We start from the raw sequence: 26,266 nt of genomic DNA, 5'->3' as shown, positions 1-26,266 counted from the left end.
ACGGTTCACAATAAAACTTTCAGTGCGCAACAAGAATCCCTAAGGCACTTTTTTTTGAAAATTTTGTGAAGATTCGTCAAACGGTACCAAAGATATAGACAAGTCAAAAAATGCTTTTTATACGGAAACATGGTCCTAACTATAACTACCTAGTGGCAGTTGCCACTAGGTAGTTATAGTTAGGACCTAGTTTCTGTAGAAAAATTATTTTTTTACCTGCTTATATCTTTGGGGCTGGTTGACAAATCTTCACAAACTTTTCCAAACAAATATGCTGCTCAATTGAGCTGCTGTCTGGAAGGTTTCGGGGTGATCCATGAAGCGGGGGCCAAGAAAAAGGGGTGGGGGACAAAACACTATTTTTCCTTTCATTTTTCCATATGGATTTTGATCAATGATAGATCCCGAACCAATGGACGAAATTACACTAAAATTAGCATAAAGGTAACTCTTAGTCCAGAAAGTGACCTCTTTGTTTGGTGTAAATCCATTCAGTAGTTTTTTAGTAATTAAGGAAAAACCCTCCTTATCTTGTGCTGATATCTGATTGTCTGCCAGCACTTCAACAAGGGAGTGTTGGCAGCCATCTTTGCCATCTTGGGACACAACTTCAACCGAGTCCCAGAAAAAAAAAGTTAAAAAAAATAAAAGGGGCCACAGTAGGGACACCCTGACCCATTAGCCCTGGTGCTGTGGTCCCAGAGGGACCCACCCACCCCCAAGAGCAAAAAAGCAAGTTTTAAGATTTTTGGTGGACAGCATGGCGGAATTGCCAAAATTAAAAAAGAAAACAAGCACGGGCACCTTCACTTGTTTCTGTGAGGCCCCAGGATGGTCCATGTCCCAGGGCATTGAAATGATCAATGCGGGAGGGCCGCCTGTCCCCCCGCAGCCTCGGGGACTGACCTCTACCACAGGCACTAATCTCAAACAATGCGGGGGGCATCTGGCCCCCGCAGCCCTGGGTACTGCCACCTCCCTGGGCACTAATCACAAACAGTGCAGGGGGGCTGTCTGGCTCCTCACAGCTCCGGGGACCACCACCTCCCCAGGGAACTAATCACAAACAGTGCAGGAGGGCCGCCTGCCCCTCTTGCCCCCCTCCACAGCCCCGGGGTCCACCACCTCCCCGGGGCTATAATTAAAGAGTGTAGGCAGTCCATTTATATATATTGTTTAAACACACACATATAACAAAACAATACCCTTTCAGGCTTAGATTGCCACATAAATTATGCAAAAAGGAAGCAAGTAACTGTGGGTAGTTCTTAAGTTTAGGTGGAGAGCAGCTCCAACATACAGCACTCTACAACACAGTTTTTAGGCATAAGTATATTTAAAATTTTTGTAGTTTAAGTTTGTTGGTATAGAAAGAATAAAGATTTACTAACTATAAATCTTTAATTTCAATTAATTTTAATGTTTTTTTAAAATGTGTTGTAAATTGTAGAGTCTAGTATTGTACAGTGCAGTGGAGGAGAGTATCATGTAATGTAATGTTGTAGAGTAGAGTGGAGTGGTGTAGTATATAGTGGACTAAAGTGTCTTACAGTTCAGTGTGTGTTGTATAGTACAGTGGCGTGGAGTGCAGTAGAGTGGACAGGCATAGTGTTGAGTTCAGTAAATTGTCAGAAATTGGAGTGAGGTAGTCCACAGTACAGTGGAGTGGTGTGTCATAGAATGATGTAGAGGGATGTAAAATGTCATTTAAGGGCATGTAATGGAGTGCAGTTTGGTACAGTAGAACAGAGTGTAGTAGAAACTTGTACAGTGAGGTTGCATAGAGTGCAGTAGAGTGCGGTAGGGTGAAGTGTTCTACAGTGTCATAGAGAGGGGATCAGTTTTGTGCAGCCGAGTAGAGTGGAGTGGAGTCAAGTGGAGTGGTGTAGCATAGAGTGGAATAGCGTATTGTAGAGTAGAGTGGCATGGAGTGGAGTAAAGTGGACTGACATACCTTGCAGTGGAGTAAAATGTTACAGAGTGGAGTGGTGTGTAGTACAGTGAAGTGGATTGGCATTTTGTAGAGCACCAGAAAGTGTTGCAGAGTGAATGTGAATGTGCTACAGAGTAGATTACAGTGTTACACAGTGAAATGGCCTGGAATATATTGTGGTACAGAATGGTAAAGTGGAGTGGTATGGACTGTTGTAGAGTAGAGTTGAGTAGCATAGAGTAGCATAGAATACCATACTAATGCACAGTGTGCATAAGTGGAATACAGTGGGGTAGAATGGAGCAGTGTCTCATGGAGTACAATATAGTAAAGTGGGGTGCAGTGGTGTAGAGGGAGATGCGTAGAGAGTTGTTGAATAGAGTGTAATTCAGTGGTATAGATTAAAGTAGAGTGATGTAGACTCACATCGAAAGAAGTACATTGTTTTACAGTGGAGTGCTATAGAGTGGAATATGGTGTGTTAGAGTGAAGGAGCATAGACTGTTGTTGAGCAGAATACAGAGGAGTGGCATAGAGTGGAGTTCAGAGGAATGGAGTGGTATATGTCGGAATAGAGCTTAGAGTAGAGGGACAAAGCGTGGCATAGCATAGAGTGGAGTGGCATAGAGTGGAGTAGTGCAGAGTGGAGTTATGTACAATGGAATAGAGTAGAGTAGAATGGTGCACAGTAAAGTGGCATTGATTGGAGTGTCATAGAGTGTAGTGGTATGGAGTTGACAGGCACACAGTGGAGTGGTATACAGTGGAATAGCATACAGTGGAGTGGTGTAGAGTAGAGTGGTAAAGAGTGGAGTTGAGTGCAGCGGAGTAGCTACAATTGAGAAGTGGGAAGTGGAGGAGTGACATACAGTGGAGTGAGGTAGAGTGTAGTGCCATACTGTGGAATAGTACAGAGTGGTGTGGCATGGAGTGGAGTGACATAGAATGGAATTGCATATAGTAGAGTGGCGTTCAGTGGAGTGGCATAAGTGGTGTGGCATAGAGTGAAATATCACTGAATGAAGTAGGGTTGAGTTGCGTACAGTGGAATAGTGTAGAGTGGAATATCATAGAGTAGAGTAGCATAGTGTGGAGTAGTGTACAGTGGAGTGGTCTAGACTAGAGTGGCATTGAGTGGAGAGGCATAGATTGGGATAGCATAGAGTGGAGTGGCATTTAGTGGCATGGCATCAGGTAGAGTAAAGTAGAATGGAATAGCAGTGGCGTACAGGGGAGTTGCGTAGTGTGCAATAATGTAGAGTGGAGTGGTGTGGACTGGAGTGGCATAGACTGGAGTGGCATACAGGGGAATAGCATACAGTGGAGTGGTGTAGAGTGCAGTGGCATAGAGTATGGTACAGTGGAGTGGCGGACAGTGGAATAGCATACAGTGGACTAGTGTAGAGTGTTTTGGCATAGAGTGGAATACCGTACAGTAAAGTTGCAAAGAGTGAAGTGGTGTAGTGTGTAGTGGTGCAGAGTGGAGTGAGGTACAGTGTAGTGGCATACAGTGCAGTAGCATAGAGTGGAGTGGCTTACAGTATAATAGCACACAGTGAATTGGGGCAGATTGGACAGGAGTGTAGTGGGATAGAGCGAAATAGCATGCAAAGAAGTGGCATACAAGGAAGTGGCAAAGAGTGGAGTGGCAAACAGTGGAGCAGCATACAGTGGAGTAGCATACACTGAAATAGCGTAGAGTGGAGTAGTGTAGAGGGGAGTGGCATATACTGTAGTGAGTATAATTGAGTGGCATAGAGTGGCGTGGCAGAGACTGGAATAATATAGAGTAGTGTGGTGTAGAGTGGAGTGAAGTGGCAGACAGTGGAGTGGTGTACAGTGGAGTGGCATGGAGTGGAGCGGCATAGAATGGAGTGGTGTACTGTGGAATGGCATACAGTTGAGTGTGACAGAGTTGAGGCACCACTTGGAAGCAGGACTTGCAGCAGGCAGAGTCCTGGTCAAGATTTCAAAGGTGTTGGAGCTTGTTGTGTCCCTGTGTCTCCAGAACAGGATTCCAGCTACCTAGCCCTTGGAGTCTCTCTGGTGGTCCTAGGTTTAAGGTGCAGGTCCAGTCCTTCTTCCTCAGGCAACAGGGCAGCAGAGCAACAGTACAGCAGAGCAGGGAGGCAGTCCTTCTTGCAAAAGAGCAGTCCTTTTTCTTCAACATCTTCCGCATGTCCAGAAGTGATCTGAAGAGTGGTTCTGAGGTTCCAATATTTATATCTGATGCCCACTTTGAAGTGAGAGATGCTTCTGGAGTTTCCCCCAACAGAGGTGTCTGGAATTTCCTGCCTCCTTGCTGTAGTTTCAGTCTGTCTGGGGGCCCAAAAGGCTAGTTTGAAGTCCTTTGTGTGTGAGCTGAACCAGTGCCTTTGAAGTGTGGTAGGTGACAGCCCCACCCCCTTTTCAAGTCAGAGATTGCCCATCCTGCAAATACCCATACACTCTATTGTGATACTCTCCGGGAGGAATACACAAAGGCCAACTGCCAACTAAAACTTAGTCATGTGATCCAGGAACAGGCTGCAGGTACCAAATGGTTAGGACAAGAAAATGCCAACTTTCTAAAAGTGATTTTTCAGAATTGTGAAATAAATTCTGACTTTACCATTAAAGAGGATCCTAAAGTACATTTCCTTAGACTCCAAACTTGGCTTTCCTACCTGCTCCCGATCAAACGTTAGCATTTATTAAATGTAATTCTGTGGGAGAGGTAGGCCTCAAAGTAGTGAAAAATGAATTTGTGAGATTTTCCCTACCAAGACACAAAAAACGTTAAAAATGCACGTCCATCTTTTTAATTACAGTGCACCCTGCCCTGTGCTATATTTTGGGCCTACTTTAGTAGTAATGAAAAGGGAGTTTTAGGCTTGGCGAAGGGGTTATTTTGCCAAGTTGAGTTGGCATTTTAAAACCATTGGCAGGCTGCAATGCCAGGCCAGAGACAAGTTTTAAAGGGCTACATAAGTGGTTGACTCAATAAATGTTGTAGGCCCACAACTAACACTTAATTTACAGGCCCTGGGCATATAGTATTCCACTTTACTATGGACTAATAAGTAAATTAAATTCGCCAAGTATGTGTAACCTAATTTTACCATGTTTTAAGGAGTAAGTACAAGCACTAGTTAGCAGTTTTAAAGTGCACAGAATGCTAAGACCAACAAAAACAAATTTAGAAAACTAGGAGGGCAAAGGCAAAAGGTTTGGGGGTGACCCTGCAGAATCAGCCAAATCCAACACAATAGTCTATTCTCATCTCACTGTATTTCCTTTCACTAGAGCCTCCATCACCTTAACGTACTACATCTTTTTATGTCCTCCTATCTCCATACCATACTTTCTATCTCTAGAGGGTATCTTACAAACAATGGCAAATTACACCTTTCAATAGACATTCCACTACATAAAAAGTAAAATGTAAAAAAAAAACTCTGGCAAGGGCATGGCATGGGCATGGGCACTGCAGGGGCCCCCAGGGGCCCCGCGGCACCCCCTACCGCCATCCTGTTCCTGGCGGGAGACCCGCCAGGAACAGGATGGCGGTAGGGGGTGTCAGAATCGCCATGGAGGATTCTCAAGGGCAGCGGAAAGTCGGCGGTACACCGCCGACTTTCCATTTCTGGCCGCGGCTGAACCGCCGCAGTCAGAATGCCCAGCGGTGCACCGCCAGCCTGTTGGCGGTGCTACCGCGGTCATTCGCCCTGGCGGTTTTTACCGCCAGGGTTAGAATGACCCCCAAAGTGTTTTCACAAAATGTAACTCTTTATATTAGTTTACAGTGCATTCTTTGCTATGCTGAAGCAACATTTACATTGAACCTTCTTTAAAAAGTGTTAACAATTAAATGCTACTGAGATTTGCATAGTAATAGATTCAATAAGATTGATGACATGTCAGTTAAATAGGGAAAACCTAATGCTGAATTTGCCAGTGCCATGCCACACATTCTAAGTAACCCTTCCACAGACTTTGAGTGCAGACTGCAGCAGATTTCAAAACCCATGAGATGCATGGAGAGCATCTGGATGTATGAGATTTGATTTTTTCACATGCTTTCTGCATAATTTTCCTTTGCTCACTATGGTTTGTATGTCCTATCCTACTAAACACGTTATCAGGAAGAGTGTCAATATGCATTTTAAGTATAATGTCAATAGCAGTCTAACCAAATTACACAATGCAATGGTTTCTTATTATAAATGCTAGGAACTGTATATCATTTTAAATGGATTTCAATATCCCTCTTTGCAGAGAGTCAGAGTATTTGCTGCGAATATGACTAGAAACATTCTTCACATGAGAGTGAAAGTGGATAAATCTGATACATAGAAGCCTGTAATAACTAGATAAATATATATTCCTAATTTTCAAACTAGCTGTGACATCACTACTGAACTGTAGTATGAAAATGGAAAACCTAATATTGCATAACACCCAAGTTATTAACTGTTAATTTTACTACTCACGTTTAATTTCCCTTGTCTCAGTCCTTACTAACATGAAGTGTATTTACCATCCTGGTAGACACACTTCCAATAACCTAATTAAAATACTTTGGTTCTTGGTGCACCCTTGAAGACAGCCAATTATCTAGCAAGTATTGAAGGGAGAGATGTATGGTCTGGGATGAAGAAGAATTAAGTTGAGTAATTAAATTACATGTAAGAGATTGAGCATTACCTCCTTCTCATTCATATCCTGGCTCCATTTCTTACTAACATGAGAATATGATAGGAAAGACTTAATGAGCTGTCAAAGAACACAGAGGTCAGACTACACAAAGTGTTGAGTGTAAATAAACCAGAAAACCGAAATGTGCTTAGTCTTCTTGGAATTACAGAAGAGGACACACAGTTAGCAAACGTAGTTATCCCAGAACAAATCTATCTTCTCCAATATTCCACAAGGTATTCAAAAGGCCTGAATGACAGCCCATTGAACTCTCAGAGTGAAAAAAAAAGACTAAAAAAAAAACTCTTCTAGAATCAAATGGAGACAAACACTAAGGGCCTCATTATATGTGCGGTGGTCTGCGGTCTGACCACCCAATTAAGACCCTGGCGGACTGCCATTCCGGTGACATTGTTCCTGATGGGTTGACGGTGGTCTTGGTTGCAGTCAGCCAGGGCTGATTACAACCTTGTCCTCCGCCAGCCTTTTCATGGGTGTTCCCCCAGTATGAAAAGGCTGGCGGAGAACAATTGCAGTAAGCCTTCCTGCCCAGCACCATTAGAATGTGCACTGTCTGCTCATTACGAGGGTGCTGCACGTTCCCCTCTGTACTACGATATAGCACTCGGCTCCCTTAAGGGAACCAAGTGCTATATCGAAGCACGGTTCATGCTGCAGTGACTGGTGGGAATGCATATTTCAACGTTCCCGCCGGTCAGTCCGGCGGGAAACTTTTACTACACTTGGGGTGGGAGTGCCACCTCCGTGGCAGTGGCGTCCTCCCCATGAGTTTGGCAGTCCCATGGTGGGACCGCCACACTTGTAATGGGGGACTAACTCTAATTACCTTGGAATTACACCAAGAACTGTAGGAATGATGGTTATCTGTTTTCAAGATAATAGGATGATGGGAGTCTTAAATGCTGGAACCCCATGCTTTCAACATCCACAGCAACAGTTTATATCTTTAGACAGCTTCTGGGAAAAGGACCCAAAAGCTAAGAAGGAACCAGAGTTAATTCCTTTGTAAACTGCCAAGTGTTATAATAGGGAGGACCAATAGATGAATTTCCAAAAAGGGGTTACCAAGATGCATGCCCAGTTTACCTCTGAACCAGAAAGCAGGGACATACAAAAAGGAGTTAGTGGCCAATGTCATATGACAGCATCCCCTCAAACTTTCTGGTCCTGCAACCCCATGCAAAACAGAGCAAGCAAGGCATTGACTCTAAAAGAAAATAAGTTGACCAAGTTTGAAAGTGATGGCATATGGCTATAAATGTCTTTTGGGAGCAGCAGTTCCTAAAGTCCATCACGGGCCCCAAACCTTATCAGTTTTCTCTGGGCAATCACAGTGTTTGTACACACATTCTTCTGCTTTGACACAATGGTCAACACTTCATAGCCAGTTTGCCAAAGGAGGTGCATTGGCTACCCCCAAGTTATTTGCAACATCCCTCTTAATACGTTACCCTTGCTTATGACTTTGAGGACCCAATGAAATGAAAAGAACTCAGAAGGCTGGAAGATAGCCACCAGTGGGATGACCCCAACTGAGATAGTCAGGAACACTGAAGAGGTTTAGGTGGCTGCATGGACCAGCCCTTTCCACAATTCTTTCTGTGTGATTGATGTTTCTTGTAATTGGACATATGCTTACTAAGCCAATCATGGTGTGAAAAAAGAATCCTTTCTAAAAACTGCTAAACCCTCAAACGTCACATCAGACAAAAAGTGCTTGCATTCCTATTTTAGCTTAAACCATTTCACAGACATCAATCTCCAGGACCAAGGTAAAGAAGCAATGGAAATCCTTAATCAGACTGTGAAGTTTTATCAGTTCAAGCTCGTAGGCTGAAATTCAGACCGGCATAGGTTCAACGAAGGGCAGCATCAACATGGTAATCCAGTGAATCTGCAGATGAAGCATCCTCCAGTGTCACAACAGATTACCCCACCAAATTGTCCAAAATGGAGTCCAATTTAACAGTTTCTGGAAATTCAATTACTACTCTCTCTAAAGAATAGAAATAATCTCTGAAAACACTTTTGTATCTAAATCTTTCATTTTGTGTGAAATATGGTTCTTGAAAGTTGGATGCATCAGGAACTTGGTGGGTTCAGACCCATCAAAGTGCCCCAATAAACCACATCTAGTGCTAGGCTGAGCTTCACTTGTAGACAAATTTAACCTTGAGCAAAGATAAGACAGTCAATTGAAGATGTCTTTGCTTGATATATTGGGCGTTTGGATCTGAGTCCGAATTACGTGATGCTTCTTTCTCCAAATCATGATCTGCAGAGCATGAGCATGAATAATTAGAAGAAGAAAAACTGCCTGGGGGTGACTGTGGGGGAAAATGACATTTTCTTTTTTTTCTTTATGGCCAGTCCTTTCAGTTCTAGTAAATCAGATAAGGCATGTTTCAGTCTTCAGACCCCGTATGGAAAGGGATCAGGGATTCAGAACTGGTATGTGCCTCTTCATAATAGCAAAGATTCAAGAGAAACAATGTAACCAGCATGTGCAATATATACCAGGTGGAGGAGTGCACATGACTACTATACCAGTCATAATCAACCAAGACTAAGATGAATGAAAGCCTTGTGCAGTAAAGCGTAAATGTAATCAATAAAGAAAAACTCCTAAACAAAAATGATTCATGTGACAACCTCAAGTGAAAACAGAATCTCCATGTATGAATGTCACAGCAAAAATATCCAAGAATCTGTTGAAGTAGGGACACAGTCACTCACAGAAAACAAGCTAAAACTAGAACTCCACAAACACAGTGAGCTTATGTTCTCACCGAAATCATTCAGAAGCCAAATATCACTCGCTCTTTCCAATTACATGCACTGGGAGTCGGTCACACTGATGCCATTGCACCCAGCCTTATAAAAGAAAGGCCCAACAGGTATAAGGTTCCCAAAATAATTCCCACTGCCAGTGATCTATCTCCACACTAGAGTTGCAGCTGGAGAAGGCAGAATCTGCATATACCTTCTGTTGCCATTGCTTACTTTAACTGACGTGCAGCAAGAAGATCCAAAATGCATACTTGTCAGTGGGCCCTCATGGTCAGCATCTGCCCAGTGCTCAATTTGTAAAAGGAAGAGTGCCGGTGCATACAAGCCAACATTTTACAAGCCGAAAGTGGGAAAATTAAAAAAAAACAATGAGAAGAATGTATTTCTCCCATTAACTTTTATTGAAGGAGAGGCAATTTCAGGTGGGAGACCGCCAAAACAAGGCCATTTAGCTTTAAAAACCTTGAGTCGCCCACCTAAATTGGATGTATAGGTTTGAGAATGTCACCCTTTTTGCTCTGATCACACCCATTTTTTACTGATACTGATGATTACTGATTCTAATTGTTCCCTGGACTCTGCTAAACAGGCCTAGGGCCAGTGCTCTGAATAAAGGGTAAAAAGTAATTAGGTGTAATCACAACTGGCTCTGACAACCTACCTGTAAGTCCGTAGTATATGGTAGGGCATGTAGGTTTAGAGACCCCAGTGAACTAAGGCACTTAAGGCCGCACTGCTAGGGTGTCTGCTGTCATTTTAAAGTCAGCCCTGCCTTGTAGGCTGCTCTTATTGCTGGGGTGTCTGCTGTCATTTTAAAGTCAGCCTTGCCTTGCAGGCTGCTTTTAAAACAAAACTATGTCAACATTCGAATTTGGAATTGAAAGTACTTCCAAAGTCTAAAACCACTTTTAATTACATATAGGTTACCCTTAAGATCTACCCTAGGTGCTCCAAGGGTAGGGTGCCTTGTAATTAAAAAGCAGGGACATTATAAAATATGTTTTATATTCCCTGGTGACAGAAAAACTGCCCATTTAGTTATTTCCTATTGTAGCAGTGCTAGCCCCATAGGATGACATGGGAAGGCTTTATTAAACTTTAATAAAGTCCAACGTTTGACAGGAATTAGACAGAACAGTGTTCCAATGTATCAAAATAACAGTTACAATAAATCTAACAACTTGTCAATGTTAGATTTATTATAACTATTAAAGTAAAGTACTTGCTTTACTTAAGTTACCTAAAACAACCCTGTAGCCACCTCTTCTGATTGGCCAGCCTTTGACAGGCTGAGCCAAGTTACTCTGATGAGGTGTGAAGTGGCCTGGGCTGAAACAAAGGGACCATCTGGTTGAGGAGATCTGTTGCTGCAGATGCCAGGACAGGAAAATTGGTCTTGAAAGGGAGAAAGACAGATTGTGCAGGACCAAGGCCCAGCCCCATTCCTGCACCTCCAGCCAATTGGGCGCCTCTCTAATTAGATTAAGAGAGGGGCTGGAAGGGGAGTGTAGAGAAAAGTTAGCCACACATGGGTTGGGTTAGCCATACCTGAACCTCCACAAGAGATTTTCTCCATTTTCATTTTTTTAAGGAAGAAGTGCTTTCTGAGACAAAAACATGGCACACGTCTAAGGGAGTTGTCATCACAGAGAATGGAACCCTGCACCCCATTGGTCCCAGACACCCCCCCACCCCTGCAAGCCCAGAAACTGGAATTAATATATGGGAGAGCTGCCAGCAACTCAGATCCCTGCCTGGACATATCAAGAGAAGAAGGACTGCTCTGTGGAAGCCCTGATCTCCACCCCAAGATGATTGCACTCATAAAGACTGCATCTGATGCACACTCTGGGCTTCACAAAAGAGGACTTTGCCTGGCTTCAAAAGGATTAAAGAGTGGACTCTCTGAACGAAACAGGTACAAAAGAGCTTCAAGAAGTCACCTGCATCATGACAAGCCCAGCTGACCAGCTTCACTTTAAAGGATTTGATCAGGTGTACTGTGGGTATTGTAGTCCCAAACCCTCAAGAGGCAAATCAGAGCTTCTGTATCCTTGGCTGGTGTTGTGGACCTTCAAAGACCCAAAGGAGACATTATGGAAGATGATCCAGAAGTTTGGGAACTTTTAGACAACTTTTGTCAAAAAGCTCCATAATTTGACCGATCCCCTATGCGAGAGTGCAGCCGAAGATGTTGAACCGCGGTTCGGCCTAAATTTCAGGTTTGCCTCACTGAAGCTTCGGAGTTCTTTGCCATCGACTACAAGAACCAAAACCTCCAGGATTCACCAAGGGCTCACACTGAAGCAAGCTGCTTTCGTCGAACTGCAACCAGGCCTGCGAGGAAATTCACTCAACGTAGAGGGAAAAATAACCAAAAAAGTGACTGAGTGCAAAGGTAACAACTTGACAAGCCCCAAGCACTCATTGTATCCAACCAGCGCACCATCGTGGTGAGCCTAAAACTTTGAATTGATCCTTGTCTAATGTGACCAGATAGTGCTGATTGGGGTTCTTCACTTTTAGGCAATATAAAGCAAATTTTTACATTTAATCTTTACATTTTTATATCTTCAGTTTCCTCCATTGGATTTTTTTTATTTTTGTGTCATTTTAAAGATAACAAGATTCTCTATTTTTATAAATTAGTGCTGGATTTTATTGTGTGTTATGTCTTACTTATTTACTGTTTTAGTGTTATTAAATGCTTTACACACGTGTCTCCTAAGTTAAGCCTGACTGCTCGTCAGCCACAGTACCAAGGGTTAAGCAAGGATTCATTTTTTAAGACTTGACTGGACCTTATTTGTGATTGTGGCGTTATTACTAGTTGTAGGTACCTACCTGCACCTAAAGATAAAACATTTTCCAACAATTGCCATTTATGCAGTGCCAAAAGTTCTGCTCCAGCTGTACAATTAAATATTGGCGCATCGAGTACCAAGACTCCGTAGTGTTGAATTCACCTCAGGTTTCATTAATCCACTGCCAGACACTGACTGCCCCTTTATCTCCTTTTTGCTGGTTCCTGCTTTCTCCCTGTGATCCAGTTTTACAGTCTCTCTCTTCTACCTTCCTTCCCATTTATGCGTTTTTCTATCTGTTGCTCGCTGTATATCCCTGATGAGGAAAAATAATTAGCGGTAACCACTGGCTTAAATTAAGCACTGCCTGTCCCACTTTAAGCACCCAATTGAAGTAGTACCCAAATAAAAAGAAAAGAGAAGGTATGCTTCATGCTATACAAAGGTCACCTGAAAAATGAAGGCTTCTATACAAAAAAGGCGTATTTCTTACCCCCTTCCCCAACTAATGTAGGCCATGGCACCGTGCCTTGGCAGGAAATCTTGGCTTAGAAATCAATGTACCTGTAGACTCATGCCCAGAACCAGGCAGGGAAGAAAGAAATATAATAGAGGCTATCTTCGGATGTGGACAGTGCAAAGAACAAACACAAAATCAGGATTTGGTGATGGTTGGTAGTTGGGCTACGGCAGGCATAAGGGGTGGAGTCTCCTTTTTGAGGACCCAATTATTTTCATTTAGATTGTCTGCAAAGTGCCTGTAACAGGGGTGCACAAATCACATGTTAGAAAGGAATGGGATGAGGAAGTGGATCAGGAAGTGAGAAGTTGTTACACTTAGGCAGCCCGCAGAGAAGGCAGTTCATTGAGAGGAGCTGTAGCTGCTATTTACGAAAATGAATAGAATAACTTGATTTTAAGGTCTTCTGAACTATTTTACACAAAAATGTGCAACCATTACTTGATAGGACGACATTTATGTAAGGATGTTTAATTATTGAAATGATGGAGTTCATTACAAAAAAACAATACTCTATTTGTATGTTGCCATCACCTTTTAAGAACTACAGTTCATTTAAAATTGACACATTTTACTATATGATTTGAGTGTTAATTTTGGCAATGCAAATTCCATATTTATTCGCATATCTTCAACCACAGTATTTCTTTCATATCAGGAGAGAGAGAGAGACCAAGGATTTAAAAGGTGTTGGTAGAAGGGTGTTGGTGCTACCAGTGGTGTAACAAAGGCCCGTGCAGTCCCTGCGGTGCGGGGGCCCCAGCTACACGGGTCCCCCCTACCACAGTACACTGTGCATGGACGGCAGGCCTCTGACTGGGTCCAGGTGGGAGGGGGCCTCCTCCAGGTATTTGGCAGGGGGGGCTCTCAAGTTGTGTTATGCCACTGGGTGCTACTAGGTATTACAAAGAATAGAATGCCTGCTGTTGAATGTTATATAAATATATGAAGTCATCTTAGAACGGGAAGATGACTTACCTCTTGTTTCATTTGTCTCTATTGTAACAGAACTCTCCTGTGAGTTGCAATATACTAGTTGTGTATGTTTGGGGGAGCTTTAGTCCATGTATGATGTTAACATCTACATTGTAATAGATCTCAGTTCATGACCATGCCTTATAACCTACGGAAAAGTCATTCAAAAACATTTCTTATGTTAGATTAAAGAAAATGAAGCTAGAACTCTGTATAACTAATCGTAACTCCACAATGTCTGTTTAGAATATCGAATTAACTAAAGGACGATTGGCCTGATTTAGAGTTTGGTGAATAGGGAAGTCTGTTGCAAAAATAGTAGGGGACATCAGAGTAAGGGCATCATGCTCTCCTGCCCTATTTAAAGCAGATGGTCTGATGTGTTTTTCCCCCGTCTGTCGCCACAGGTTTTTCCAGGAAAAGAAATGACTCACACAGTAGGAGGAAAGTCCCAGGATGTGGGGGTCACTAGATTTTTATATTTCATTTTTAAGAACTACCCCGCCCCCACCCTAAACCTCAAATAAAAAATATATATCCAAAACCCCATCTAAGTCTTTAAAAAAAAAAAAAAAATCACTCCACCTTAATCCCTGAAAACCAAATACCCAACCCCCACTACTCCCCTAAAAAAATAGCCCGTCCAGACCCCCCCAACTACCCTAATCCCTTAATCCACTCGCCACTCCCTGCTCCACTTACCTCACTGCGTCCTCCGCATCCTCTCCCACATACCGCATGGCTTTTTCTGTGCCTTAACAACGCCTATGCGTAGTTCAGCACGTGTGTGGTTAAGGCAGCGTGGATATGCTTGCGTGGGAAACGTCTACGTCCTAAAGGACGCTTTGTGAAGGACGTTTGCCCCCCTGGACATTGAGTGAGAAGTCATCTTAATGTAGCTCTTACAACAGGCCCTCCTTCGTTAGGATCGCAGCTCGTGTACTCTGTATATATATGTTTAGGTTTCATTGGGCCCCTGTATGCAGGGGCAGTCGCAGAGGTCAGTGAGGGTAAAACTGTCAGGATAGAAGGAATAATTACCTCGGTGCCTTTTACCTTTCATAGTAAACATGCACATGTTAACCTGGACGGTGGAAGCGAATATATGGATCGTTTTATCACTCCCTGCATTTGTAGAAGTAAACATTCAATTAAAAATGTCAAATTCTACTTTTTACATTCATAGGAATAGTCAGAATATGAAATAAATTGAAACTTTAAAATAAAACATTATTTACCAAACATAAAGCAGTTCGGAAGCCACTTAGAAGATCAGATTGTTTTTAGCTGGGTCAAACATCTTAATTTTATTTCAGAAATGTGTCCATGTTTCTTACTCCATGGGTTATATGCTTTCATTATTTGTTTTTACCTTCTTCTTTTAGGAGCACATGTTGAAAGTTGCAGACTCGTCGCGTGAGCTACAGAAGTAAGCTCTAAGCATATGTACCGTTCTCATGCTCTAAAACTTACTTTCAATCTTCTTGATACGCATTTCCCACGGAATAAACAGGACCAAAAAGTTATATGCCAGTCGGAGAAATTTTTTCCACAGCTGAAAAAAAGAGACAGACTATCAGTATTACATTTAATATGTCATAGTACACAGCAATTACTATGCAATGTGCGATCATAGTGTGCAGGTGTGAGTTAAAAATATCATTCTTCACTTAGACAAGAATACACTTTAGTCTGTGTTTTGTCAAAGCTTGGTATTAAATGCCAATTTTATGCTATACCTACTTACCTTTCTACTGCTTTCTACTTCGTCCCGATGTGAACCTATGCACATTAGCAACACTGAGCATGATGTACTATTATTACATTTGCAATAAGTGGGCGTCCAATGTACTAATGGATTAGTTAAAAAAATACTGAATTGCAGGGGGTCACAGAACAACCTGCACAATTAATATTTATTAATTGGTCCAACTTGCGCCCCTTTGACTGGGTGCAATCGCGGGGGTACTGGCCTGCAAGAGAAAGCAGATCGCCATTCCTATAATTACATTTAAAAAGGAACGGTGTTTTTACGCAACCCGTGTCTCTGAAAGAAACGGGTGCTACTTTTTATATATTTTTTTTAAACAAAGCTTTTTTGGAAAACTTCAAATAAAATAAGCCTTTTTATGGTCGCAACCCCTGCGACTTTGCTACTCGCAGGGTTTGTTATTCCAAAAGAGCTTTGTACATCAGGCCCTTATTCTCTCCTTCGTATGATGCGATTAACCTACAAACGTAGGTATATTTTGGAACATTTAAGAAAACCACTGCGTGGACTGCTCTGTGAGCTAGTTCTAACCTGTTCAGCTGATGTTCAGTTCCTATTGTGATGTATAGCACTGTCGTTGCTATCAGGCTGCTTTTGAACGGAGCCATCATTGATTTTCTTTCCACACTGACATTGTTTGATGTTCATTAACTAGATGTGCCTGGATGTGCTTTTGTTAACCTCTTGAAGGCTATCAAAGGCAATTTCCCGTTATTTGCATTTACCATAGATGCTGATGGCAAACTGTCGTTCTGCACATGGAGAAGGGACATCCCTGAATAGAGGACGTACTGCAGCTAAACAAGACGTGGCACAGAGGCTGAATCCCTTTTCTCTTTGCCGGTAGAAGGATAGGTTAGAGTGTAGTGACAGGATGACATCACATAAGTCCGGTTTCACCAGTGAGACTGCAATCCACTAAGAGGCACTCAAACATCTTTGGGAAGGCTGCGAAGGAAGAGGAGGGGCAGTCTCAGTAGAAGGCTCAAGCCCAACAGAACCGTTGCTTCAGAAGGCAACTGTGGTTAACAGCCCCATGTGAAAAAGAAAGCATGAGGACCCTCTGCCTTTATAAGAATTGTCTCCCACCAAGTGGACCATAAGCACATTTTGTATTTAGGCTCTTAAGTAACCCAGTGGGGTATTATAGGGTGGCCAATATATAAGACATAGACGCTATTCGAAAGTGTCCTCTTCTATGGTAATGGCAAATAATTGGCCAGCAGGTGATGGCAAGATTTACCCCACTTATCAGGAGGGAGGCTGTGGAAAAAGCCTTCCCACCTGGCATGCATTAAAGGCAAAATGGCTTCAACAGCCGTACGGGAGTGGGATTTGGGCAACCTGTGCTCAAACGAGTCTTCTCACATTCCTTACTAGAGTAGCGAAAATATTCATATTTTGAGGCAATGTAACACAAAGAAGCATCACAACAGGGTTGTGATCCCTGGGCTTGGATACACTTGGAAAAAAACAAGTTTTGTAATGTTCCGAGGGCAGGTCGACCCCACAAAAAGCGTTTCTGGCTTCCATTACTAGTCACAACAAACTGAGACCTCAAACCCGAGATCCTAATGGGACCTAGGAACACCATAAATTCCATTTATTCTTAAAAAGTAGACATTCTGTGCAATCCTTCAGTTGCTGCTTGCACTGATTGTGTCAAAATTTTCATGTCAATAATGCCCAGGACATGCAGGACTTGAGTTGTGATTTTTGAGGGCAGGTTTGAAAGATGTGAGCAATCAGACTCAGCATACTTAGGTGGGAGGTGAGTTGACCTGTGGTGGGCCCAGTAGAAAGAATGATTAAAATGTAGATGTTGCACTTGGTGTGGGGTTGGGTACAGTGAGAAGCTGGCTTACTGAAGGCATTTCAATATAGGAGTGAGTTTGGGAAGTTGTAAAGTGCCCTTGATTGACACCTCAAACAGTGGGGTGAAAGAATACGCATTTTTTAAGAACAAGTGAGGAGATTAGTGTCTTGACTAATTGGAAGGAGCTATTTAGACAGATTCTTGCATGTCGAGTAATTGAAATCTGGTTGTAGTGGCTGTATATTACCATGCTTGTAAATAGGTTGCAGCGCAACCCAAGCATTCTTGGTGAAGACTTTTCTAATCAAAATGTCTGGGTCGAAGTGGTTGAGTAGAGTAGGGAGGCAAGTGGTAAAGCAACAAATAAATATATTATTCTTGCTTTAGATTAATTTAACATGAGAGAGCAGACCTCCAGGCAGTGATAAACGTGAGAAATGAGAGAAAGAATTTAGTATGATCTGAGTATAGGTGATCAAAAAAATCCAAGGGAATTGGTTATCTTCCCAACAACAGGGGCATCTCCTTTGCAATGGCGAAAGAGTGTGTCCCCACTGGCTGAGTCATCAGCTGAAAAATAAAACAATATCTTATTATCGTTTAATATTTCAGCTGCTGGCTCACCAAGCATGTCTTGGGGGGGTGGAGCTGAGCCAGGGGAGGAGAGTGGAGGAGGAGTGGAGTGCACTAATTGTGCATGTCAGTTTGACTGGCCAACTGCACAGAATTCCATGCAGTGTTTGAGTGGCAGTCCAAGCCACTCAGACCAATCCTGACAATGCTCTTATGCTAGGCATAGCAGGAAAGCAGCACCAGGATTGTGTGGGGTGGCTGTGCTGGTGTTCCAGGGACGTTTGAGACACCAGAACCATCGAGGGAAAACAGAGTGAGTCAGTGGCAGCAGCAAAGGTATGTTTTTAAAATTATTATTTTACTGCCCCCATCCCCGCCTACCCCCTACCCGCCCCTCCCATTGAGATTTGCTGTGGCTGCTACAGCCAATGGATGAGGTTCAAATTGAAAAGTGAAGCCCGAGGACTAAAAGTTGTGGGTTGTCAACCAGCTGGAGTGTCTCGATGTAGAGTGCAGATCACCAAAATATAGAAAAAGAACACTTTTGAAGATAAATTAAAATATTTTGAGCACTGACTGTGATTCAAAGACTGATTAATGTGGATCCTAGAGTGTGGTGATAGGTAGTATCAAGTGCTGCACATGTTGAAACATATGGGAAAACAAGGGAGGTGGTTTAAATTGTCAGAGATGTAGGAGAGAGGTGTTTTTATAGAGGGAAACACCTGAGATTGAAGTAAGTCAAGCACGTTATTAATAGTGAGAAAGGTGTGATTAGAAAGGGAATTAAGTTGCATGTCAGATTTGAGGCATTAACTTTGGGCTTAATTAAAAGGGTAAGATCACTGTAGGCTTGAAGAAAGAGTGAACTTGCTTGTATTTAAAAAGTGATTGAATAGACACCTCAGGAATAATAGTTTATGAGAGTGGTAAGCCAGTGGATTGATAATAATGGGACTGATGGTTCAGATTGTGTGCATGAAGGGCGCGTTAATTGCTGGATTTGAGAGGTGAATTTGAGAGCCCGGATAAACCTAATGAGAGAAGGTCGAGAACTGTACAGAAAGTGTAGAAGGTGTGGAGGAAGAAGGTGGGCTTTAGAAGAGTGTTGTGAGGTTAGTTCTAAGGAAAACTGTCGGAAATCTGCCTTTTCTTCAAGGTCACATCATATTTTCCAACTATAACTCGCGCCCCCGCGATGCACAGTTTTTCCATCAAGAATGTTACTGCAAATATTACAATGATATTATCAATGATGTTATCAAAGATGTCATGAGTGCCATAATTTGCAGGGTAATTAGCAGTGCATGGCGAGGGCGTGAGTTATAGTTACCTTAGGGCATGAGTTATAGTTACTTGAGATAAATCTAATTATAACTGGTGAATTTATATGGTTTTGTATGCTTATAATTTTTTTAGGGTGCCGAGTGTGTGGAAGCAGGAGGAGGTTAGAGCATTGATTTGCTGTGTCATGGAGAGGGCGGGGTCGAGGATGATGCCGAGGTTGCGTGCGTGGGTTGCGGGGGTGGGGGTGGGGCCTAGGGCGGTGGGCCACCAGGAGGCATCCCATGTGGTTTTGTTGGGGCCGAAGATGATGACTTTGGTTTTGTTTGAGTTGAGCTTGAGATGGTTAGTGGTCATCCAGTTGGCGGTGTCTAGGAGAGCGGCGTCTAGGTTGGTTTTGGTGGTGGTGGGGTTGCGGGTGAGGGAGAGGATGAGTTGGGTGTCATCTGCATATGAGAGGATGGTGATTCCCTGTGCTCGGAGAATGTTGGCTAGGGGGATCATGTAGATGTTGAAGAGTGTGGTACTGAGAGAGGACCCTTCGGGGACTCCGCAGGTGATCTTGGTAGTGTTGGAGTGGAAGGGCGGGAGGCGGGAGGCGGACTCTCTGGGTTCGATCGGTGAGGAAGGAGGAGAGCCAGTCTAAGGCTTTGTGGCAGATTCCTATGTTGTGGAGGCGTGTGCGGAGTGTGTGGTGGCAGACGGAGTCAAAAGCTGCAGAGAGGTCTAGAAGGATGAGTGCGACGATCTCGCCTTTGTCGACTTTGTTCCTGATGTGTGAGGTAATACCTGTTACTCTAGTTAGAGCAAGGGACTGAACTGCCACCAGGAGACTGAAAGAAAACTCAATAGGGTTATGATGACTAAAAGCACTTGATGAAATAGCTACTGAATGTGGTAATGTGCCTATAGTGAGATAGACAAATATATAATCTATGATTGTACTCTGACCCCTGCCAGTAAAGTTAGAAGTTTCAGTGTGAATATCTCCCTGTTGTTCCACAACCAAAATTCTAGTAAGTACTTAAACCCCTTCAGACAGTATTGCTGTTCATATGATCCTTCTGGTATGCTTAGAAAGGCTGAAGCATTGTATGATTAGAGCCCAATTCGGCATTAAAATCTGCCTGATTATAAATATTAAAATGATTAAATATTGAAAAAGACCTTCTAAATAGACATTGCATGATGAAAAACTGTTAGATATGTCAGCTCTTGGTGTCGGTTCCATTGTCTTTTTGGCTTCTGACCCCTGTTCTCGATCCTGTGCTAAATTTCATTTATGCTGACTTTAGGATTCTGGGCACTTTACTACTGCTGACCAGTGCTAAAGTGCAAGTCCTCCCTGTCTCAATGGTATGGGTGAATGGTTTATCCATGGCTGGCATTTTTGATTTACTAGTAAGTCCTAGTTCATTGCACAGTTTGTGCCCAAGACCTGTAAATCAAATGTTACTAATGGGCCTGCAGCACTGCCTGTGCCACCTACATGAGTAGCTCTGTAAACATGTCTCAGACCTGCCAATGCAGTGTCTGTGTGTGCAGTTTTAACTGCCAGTTCGACCTGGCAAGTGCACCCACTTGCTAGGCCCAAACCTTCTTTTTGGGTCGAGCAATCGAGACCTCTTGTATATACTTTAGTATATACTTTTTTGTGGGCTCACTGTTTTTTCACTGGTTTGTTTTGGTGTCCTTAAAGAATCCTTGCTTACTCATGGTCAATCCTTCATCTTTGTCTCACATTTTCCACAGTTGTACACTCCCTGGAGCATGGCCCCAGTACTTGAGTAGTGAATCCTAGTTTTTTTTAATGGGATAACAGGAGTTAGCTTAGCCTCTGGCTTGCAGACTCGTGCAACCATCACCTAGTGACTTTTAACCTACTCAGCTTGCTGTGTCTTAGCCATTTAATTATTTAATTCTTCTCAGATGGCTGCCTTGTTTACAGTTAGGCCACTTGTTATGTATTGCGTTATCAGTGCCACCGCGCTAAGGCGTCAAGATCAAGCAGTAAAGACAAACAAACAGTAGGTGTTCCCACTTAGGGATGTTCCCTCTCTATACTTTCGAGGGATTGTTTATAATAATTGCCGTCCCAAGCATGTCTGTTATCTATTGTTTGGAAACACGCCTATGTTAGGGGTCCTGGTAGATCTGTATAAATACATCACACTTTAGACAGATAATCAGAGGGATTCCGCCCAGAGGGGATCACCACCATCGCTGATACCGATGCTGCACGTCGTCTTGAAGCTGACCCAGTCTTCGTGTCCCTGCGGAGTCTGAGATAGAGACCTTATTCCAAGGTAACGAGGGTTGGGGCTCCTCTCATGGACCTGGCATTGGCAGATTAGGTTTAGCAAACCCAGCTCTCCTTTAGGTAGGAGGTTAGGCCTCTCACATTAGGGTATTAGGGCATATTACATCTCGTATGTCTTTTACATGCATTGCAAGATGGTGGGGTCTTTGTAATAATGACTCTCATCTTCACAATTCTGTTCCTTGCATTATTCATTATCCTAATCATTGCGGCCCATGCAACATCTCGCAAATTGCAGTTGTGTTAAATAAAAACTATTGAATCTTCACTGTATTCTTGTCATTGCCTGTGTTTGCATGAGACATGATAAATCTGTGAGAAAGGGGTAATCTCCGTTTAACCACGACACTCCCTGAGATGTCTTATTCTCGAGTCCATGCACAAAGGCTGCCACAAATCACCTTTTACTATTGTGTTTCTGGTGAGGTGCTGCTAGTGAGCCGGTAAGGTTGGGACAACAGTTGCAACTTGTTGTAGGATAGGCATAGTCGCCTACAAACAAAAGTACTGTCATCCTTTAACCAGCAGTCTTGCCTAGAGCAAGAGATTCCAAACTACCACACTTGTACCCTTCCACTTTTGCCTATGTAGCATGTGCTTAGGGACTACTTTTTTCTTAGGCTAATACCATTTGACCAGAGCACTGGATGTTTTCAAGGGCTCCACTCTGTTTCTGTTTACAAGGCTTTAAATCATGTTCATGTCTGGTGCCGTACATTCAAGGACTGAGGTCAAATATTAGAGGCTTTTATGAGGGTGCTTGTTTCCACCCCTGCCGTCGCAGTGCAAAGACAAGCAGGTCCACAACTATGTTTACATCAATTTGCTTACGCACTGCAGATGTACAGAGAAAATCGCTATTGTTACAATATTTAATGTATATTCCCCCAATTTAAGTTGGCCCCCGCACGTCATGCGCAATGACATCATTGAAGTCATGACGAGGCTGTCTCTTTTCTTTCGTCGTTGCTTCTTGGCCTCTGGATTCTAAATCTGGCTTTGAGATAAGAGAATTAATTCCTGGGTGTGGTGCATTCCCTGCAGAGGTTGCGCCTTTCTACAGAAAAAGACAGATCACGTTTGCTCCATCTGTGCCTAAAATTAGCTTCTGCAAGAGCTGGAGCCCAAAAGTGCATTGTTGTGGGGCATTGTAGCGATGGCCCCGGTGTGCTCCTCTCCACCAGCCAGGGGGAGAGGGCTCCGAGTTTTTCAATACTCTAAACTGACAAAGCTTTCTTTGTGCAAAACTATCATTTGGCAGGAGTCATATCCATTACCTGCAAAAGAAATCACCAACAACAAACGCAAAAGTCAAATCGGAGCCGGATGGGTTTAAACTCGGCACCCACCAGTGAACATGCGCACATTTAATTTGTGATCTTTACCCCTTTGGAGCGCTTCTAGGCAGATCGCTCATCTTCTATACAGCGCACCCAACGTACACATACGCTGCAGTAAAAAGGTATCCCCCTGCTCCTCCCAGGTACGGGACAAGAAAGGGTTTCAACTATAAAGTGAAAACATATTTTCTGAGATCAGCGCACATTATACAATCTATGAACTCCTGGAAACCTGCTTTGTCAGTTACCTTATAGGGCCCCCATATGTCAGTTTAACAGTTATTGTGGCAGACAGGTGCACAAGCGCAGTTTACCCTGCATTAGAATATTCTGTTTGATGTGTTGCCGGTGTTTCTTTCAGGGACTTGTAAAGGTTTCCTGCAATGTAACCTCTGCTAACCTGCTAAGAACTCCAGAGCAACTGATGAAAAACTCGAGGTGAATCTGATAAGTGTGACCTCTGATACCACGCTCTCTCACACCAACACTTACCCGCCCTGTTCTGATGCCCTTCTACTATGTGGACCTTTCATTGTTGCATTACAGTGGTAAAATATTCCCGACTTGTCTTCTTCTGCATAGTCATGGGCTCTACATTGAAATCCTGCAGTCTTAATATCTTCTTCGTCCCAAGGATGCACTTAAAAGTAGGCATAAAGTGCCTCGAGATGATGTATGCCACAATGCAAGCCAAACAAAGCAGGAATGCACTTTCCCGCCTCAGGCACATTCTATTTAGTGTTTTTGGTTGTTTTATTTTACTCTAGTACACGGTTAGTCTACACCCTTCACTGCCCCAACCAGCCCTGTGCTAGAATCGCAGCTCTGGAGGAGAAAGATCTGACCCACTGCCCGTTCTCGCTCTTCAAACTGCTACTTTTTTAATGTTTCTTCATGCAAAAAAGCGATCGGCTTTTGAAGTGAGAAACAATAGCTTCTCTCGGACTGCCACCACTTAATCTGAAGCTGCCCGCAGATTTCAGCTGTTATCCCTGCAGCCCAACCCCCCGCCCCTGCTTCACATCCCTTTTACTGCCAACATGTTGGCAGAAAAGTGACCTGAACTGCCGACACAATGGAAATCCACCTGCATTCTTGTATGTTTTTGTAAATTTCAGGCTGGAGCTAAAGAGTTCTCTCTCCCTGCCTTGTTCTCTTCTCAACAATGCCCAGCTGCTTCGAAACTGGCATTTCGTCCACTCCGCCACCCCAAAAAAAACGGCTGCCATAAATTACTCTGCCAGCATTACCCGGAGGATGGTGGGCGCTGGGGTGAGAGCATTGGTACCCCAGATGCCCTCGTGCCCACATTCCTCTCGCTGTCTTTTTTTTGTTTTTTTGCAGGAGGGTGCTGCATCTATTTGAATAAGAAGCCACGGTCCTGTAGAATGCATATCTGACGTTTTTTAAAAACATTTCTCCTTTGAGTCTCAATTAGCCGAGCAGTTGCCCGAATTTCTACCCTTTCCCCAATTCTCTGATTGTTTCTCACCCCACATTTTGTCCCTATGTGCAAATTACCAGGGCTATGCATTGCAAAGAAGCTGCCAGCCTGAGCTGAGTGAACAGACAAATTGCCAAGCACAATCACGTCTCTTCATATAAATGCAGGAATCCTTTTCATGCATGTATTACACCCTACTTTGTACAGCTTTTACTGCTAGGGACGACGAATCTCTTCAAATATTCAGACCTATTCTACTCATAAAAGATGCACAGTTCCATTTCCGCTGCCCTGTGTGGCAAAAATAATCAACACATGGCTACACGTGTGCGCACATACACACAGGCAAACTCGCAGACACAAGCATGTCTGTAGGGATGCACCTTAAAGACCTGCAGGGAGGTGTTCTGAAATCCTTGCACCTGTTGATTGCTGACTGTTGGGTAAGTTTATCTAAATTGCCTTTTATTCTGTTTTTAAAATGCACATTTTGTCTCCTGGCGACCCCTCCCTGCGCTTCTTAAAACACAGGTATTTTTAATCTGTAGTTTCTACAAGCACATTGAATTCTAATCATATCATATAACACTGCTTGACAGGGAATGTCGTTACCGAATGCTTGTTGTTATGGACTAAAACAATGATTTCTTTGCATGTGCTTTCCTGTTTTAAAAATATTTTGTTTTGGTTCAGCATAGTGTTGCATTCGGTTGACACCAGTGACCTTGAGAGATTCCATAGAAACAAAGGTGAGATGGCAGAAGGTAAAAGAAGGGGAGGGGCTCCCTAGCCAGGCACATGTTTGGCATTTATTGCAGATATGAAGCACCTTTTAGATAAGGGTGTGCTACACTCACCTGCATGTGTTAGGCCCAACCAGAGGTACATAAAAAAAATAGCGCAAATAATAAAAGCAATCGCCGCAAACACACAAAGCGCCACTTGTGAGTGGTTTTGGGGGTATAAAAATATTGTAATTGTTTTTCTATAGCGCTTACTACCTCCGACGAGGCGTACAAGTGCTTTGCAGCGTGGAGCACAAATTATTATTTTGCATTGTGTAGGAACATATTAGTATGCATCCCATCATACACAAAGCTTTACAGAACATTTTAGTTCTTAAATGGTAAGTTTGAAAATGCCACTTTTAAAAAGTAGACATTTTCTCACTTAACCAATCTGTGCCTTTGCCTGTCTGTGGAAGACACATCTGGGTCAGGATGACAATTGGGCTGTTTGTGATTTCAATCTAGACAGTCACACAAAGGGAGCTGAGGTGCGCCTTGCATTTCCTGATGGGTCTTCCTGGGCTAGAATGGTGGGAGGAGCTGGCACTTGCAGCTGAATAGGGGTGTGCCCGTCTTACACAAAGCAGTCTGCAACCCCCTGGAGAATGTATGGGGCCTGGGCAGGAAAGGCAGGGTCTTATGCACTACAAAGACTTTCCTTTGAAGTTTGCCTACTTCAAAGGTAGGCAAACTACAAAGGTAGAAACAAGTATAAGTAATGGACTTCGGAGACCACAACGTTAGAATCCTTCAGGACTGAGAACATTCTGCCATGAAGAAGAGCTAGGTGCTGTAGGAGGGACTGCCTCTCTGTCTGTTGCTTTGCAGTGCTAGAATGCTGCTTGCTGCTTTTGTCCTGGGAGTGGAAGGACTGGACTTTGCATTTTTCATCCTGCTTCCAAAGGTTCTCCAAGGGCTTGAACTGAGTTTGCTTCCTGTTAAGAAGTATCAAGGACATCAAAGACTTCATCTGCCAGCACCTGGGCTCTCTTGCTTAGAGTCCTGACTCGTCAAGTGGTGCCAAATCCAGTTCCTGTGCCCTTGGGAGTGCATTCTGGTGAAACCAAGAAGAAACCAAGTACATCGATTCCAGAGCAACTTTGGAACGGGCGCCGGTATCTGAATCTACACCGCTGCCTACACAAGAGCTGTAGTCCCCTCTGAGGGCAATGAATGTGACTGATGCCACTGCAGTGCTTCCAAAGTCCTG

The 26,266-nt window shown here is 43.3% G+C and overlaps 1 protein-coding gene across 1 annotated transcript in view; it reads right to left on the bottom strand.

The window, feature by feature from the left end:
- TMC3 (transmembrane channel like 3) overlaps window positions 1–26,266 on the bottom strand; it is a 627,915-nt gene that overhangs the window by 443,504 nt on the left and 158,145 nt on the right. The window contains exon 4 of the mRNA XM_069222582.1: window positions 15,194–15,275. Coding sequence (XP_069078683.1) covers window positions 15,194–15,275 — 82 coding nt within the window. The remainder of the gene's footprint in view (window positions 1–15,193; window positions 15,276–26,266) is intronic.

This window comes from Pleurodeles waltl, chromosome 3_1 (genome assembly GCF_031143425.1).
Source record: "Pleurodeles waltl isolate 20211129_DDA chromosome 3_1, aPleWal1.hap1.20221129, whole genome shotgun sequence".
Lineage (NCBI taxonomy): Eukaryota > Metazoa > Chordata > Amphibia > Caudata > Salamandridae > Pleurodeles > Pleurodeles waltl.
The sequence above is the reverse complement of the archived record's forward strand: the minus strand, read 5'-3'. Positions and strand labels throughout refer to the sequence as shown.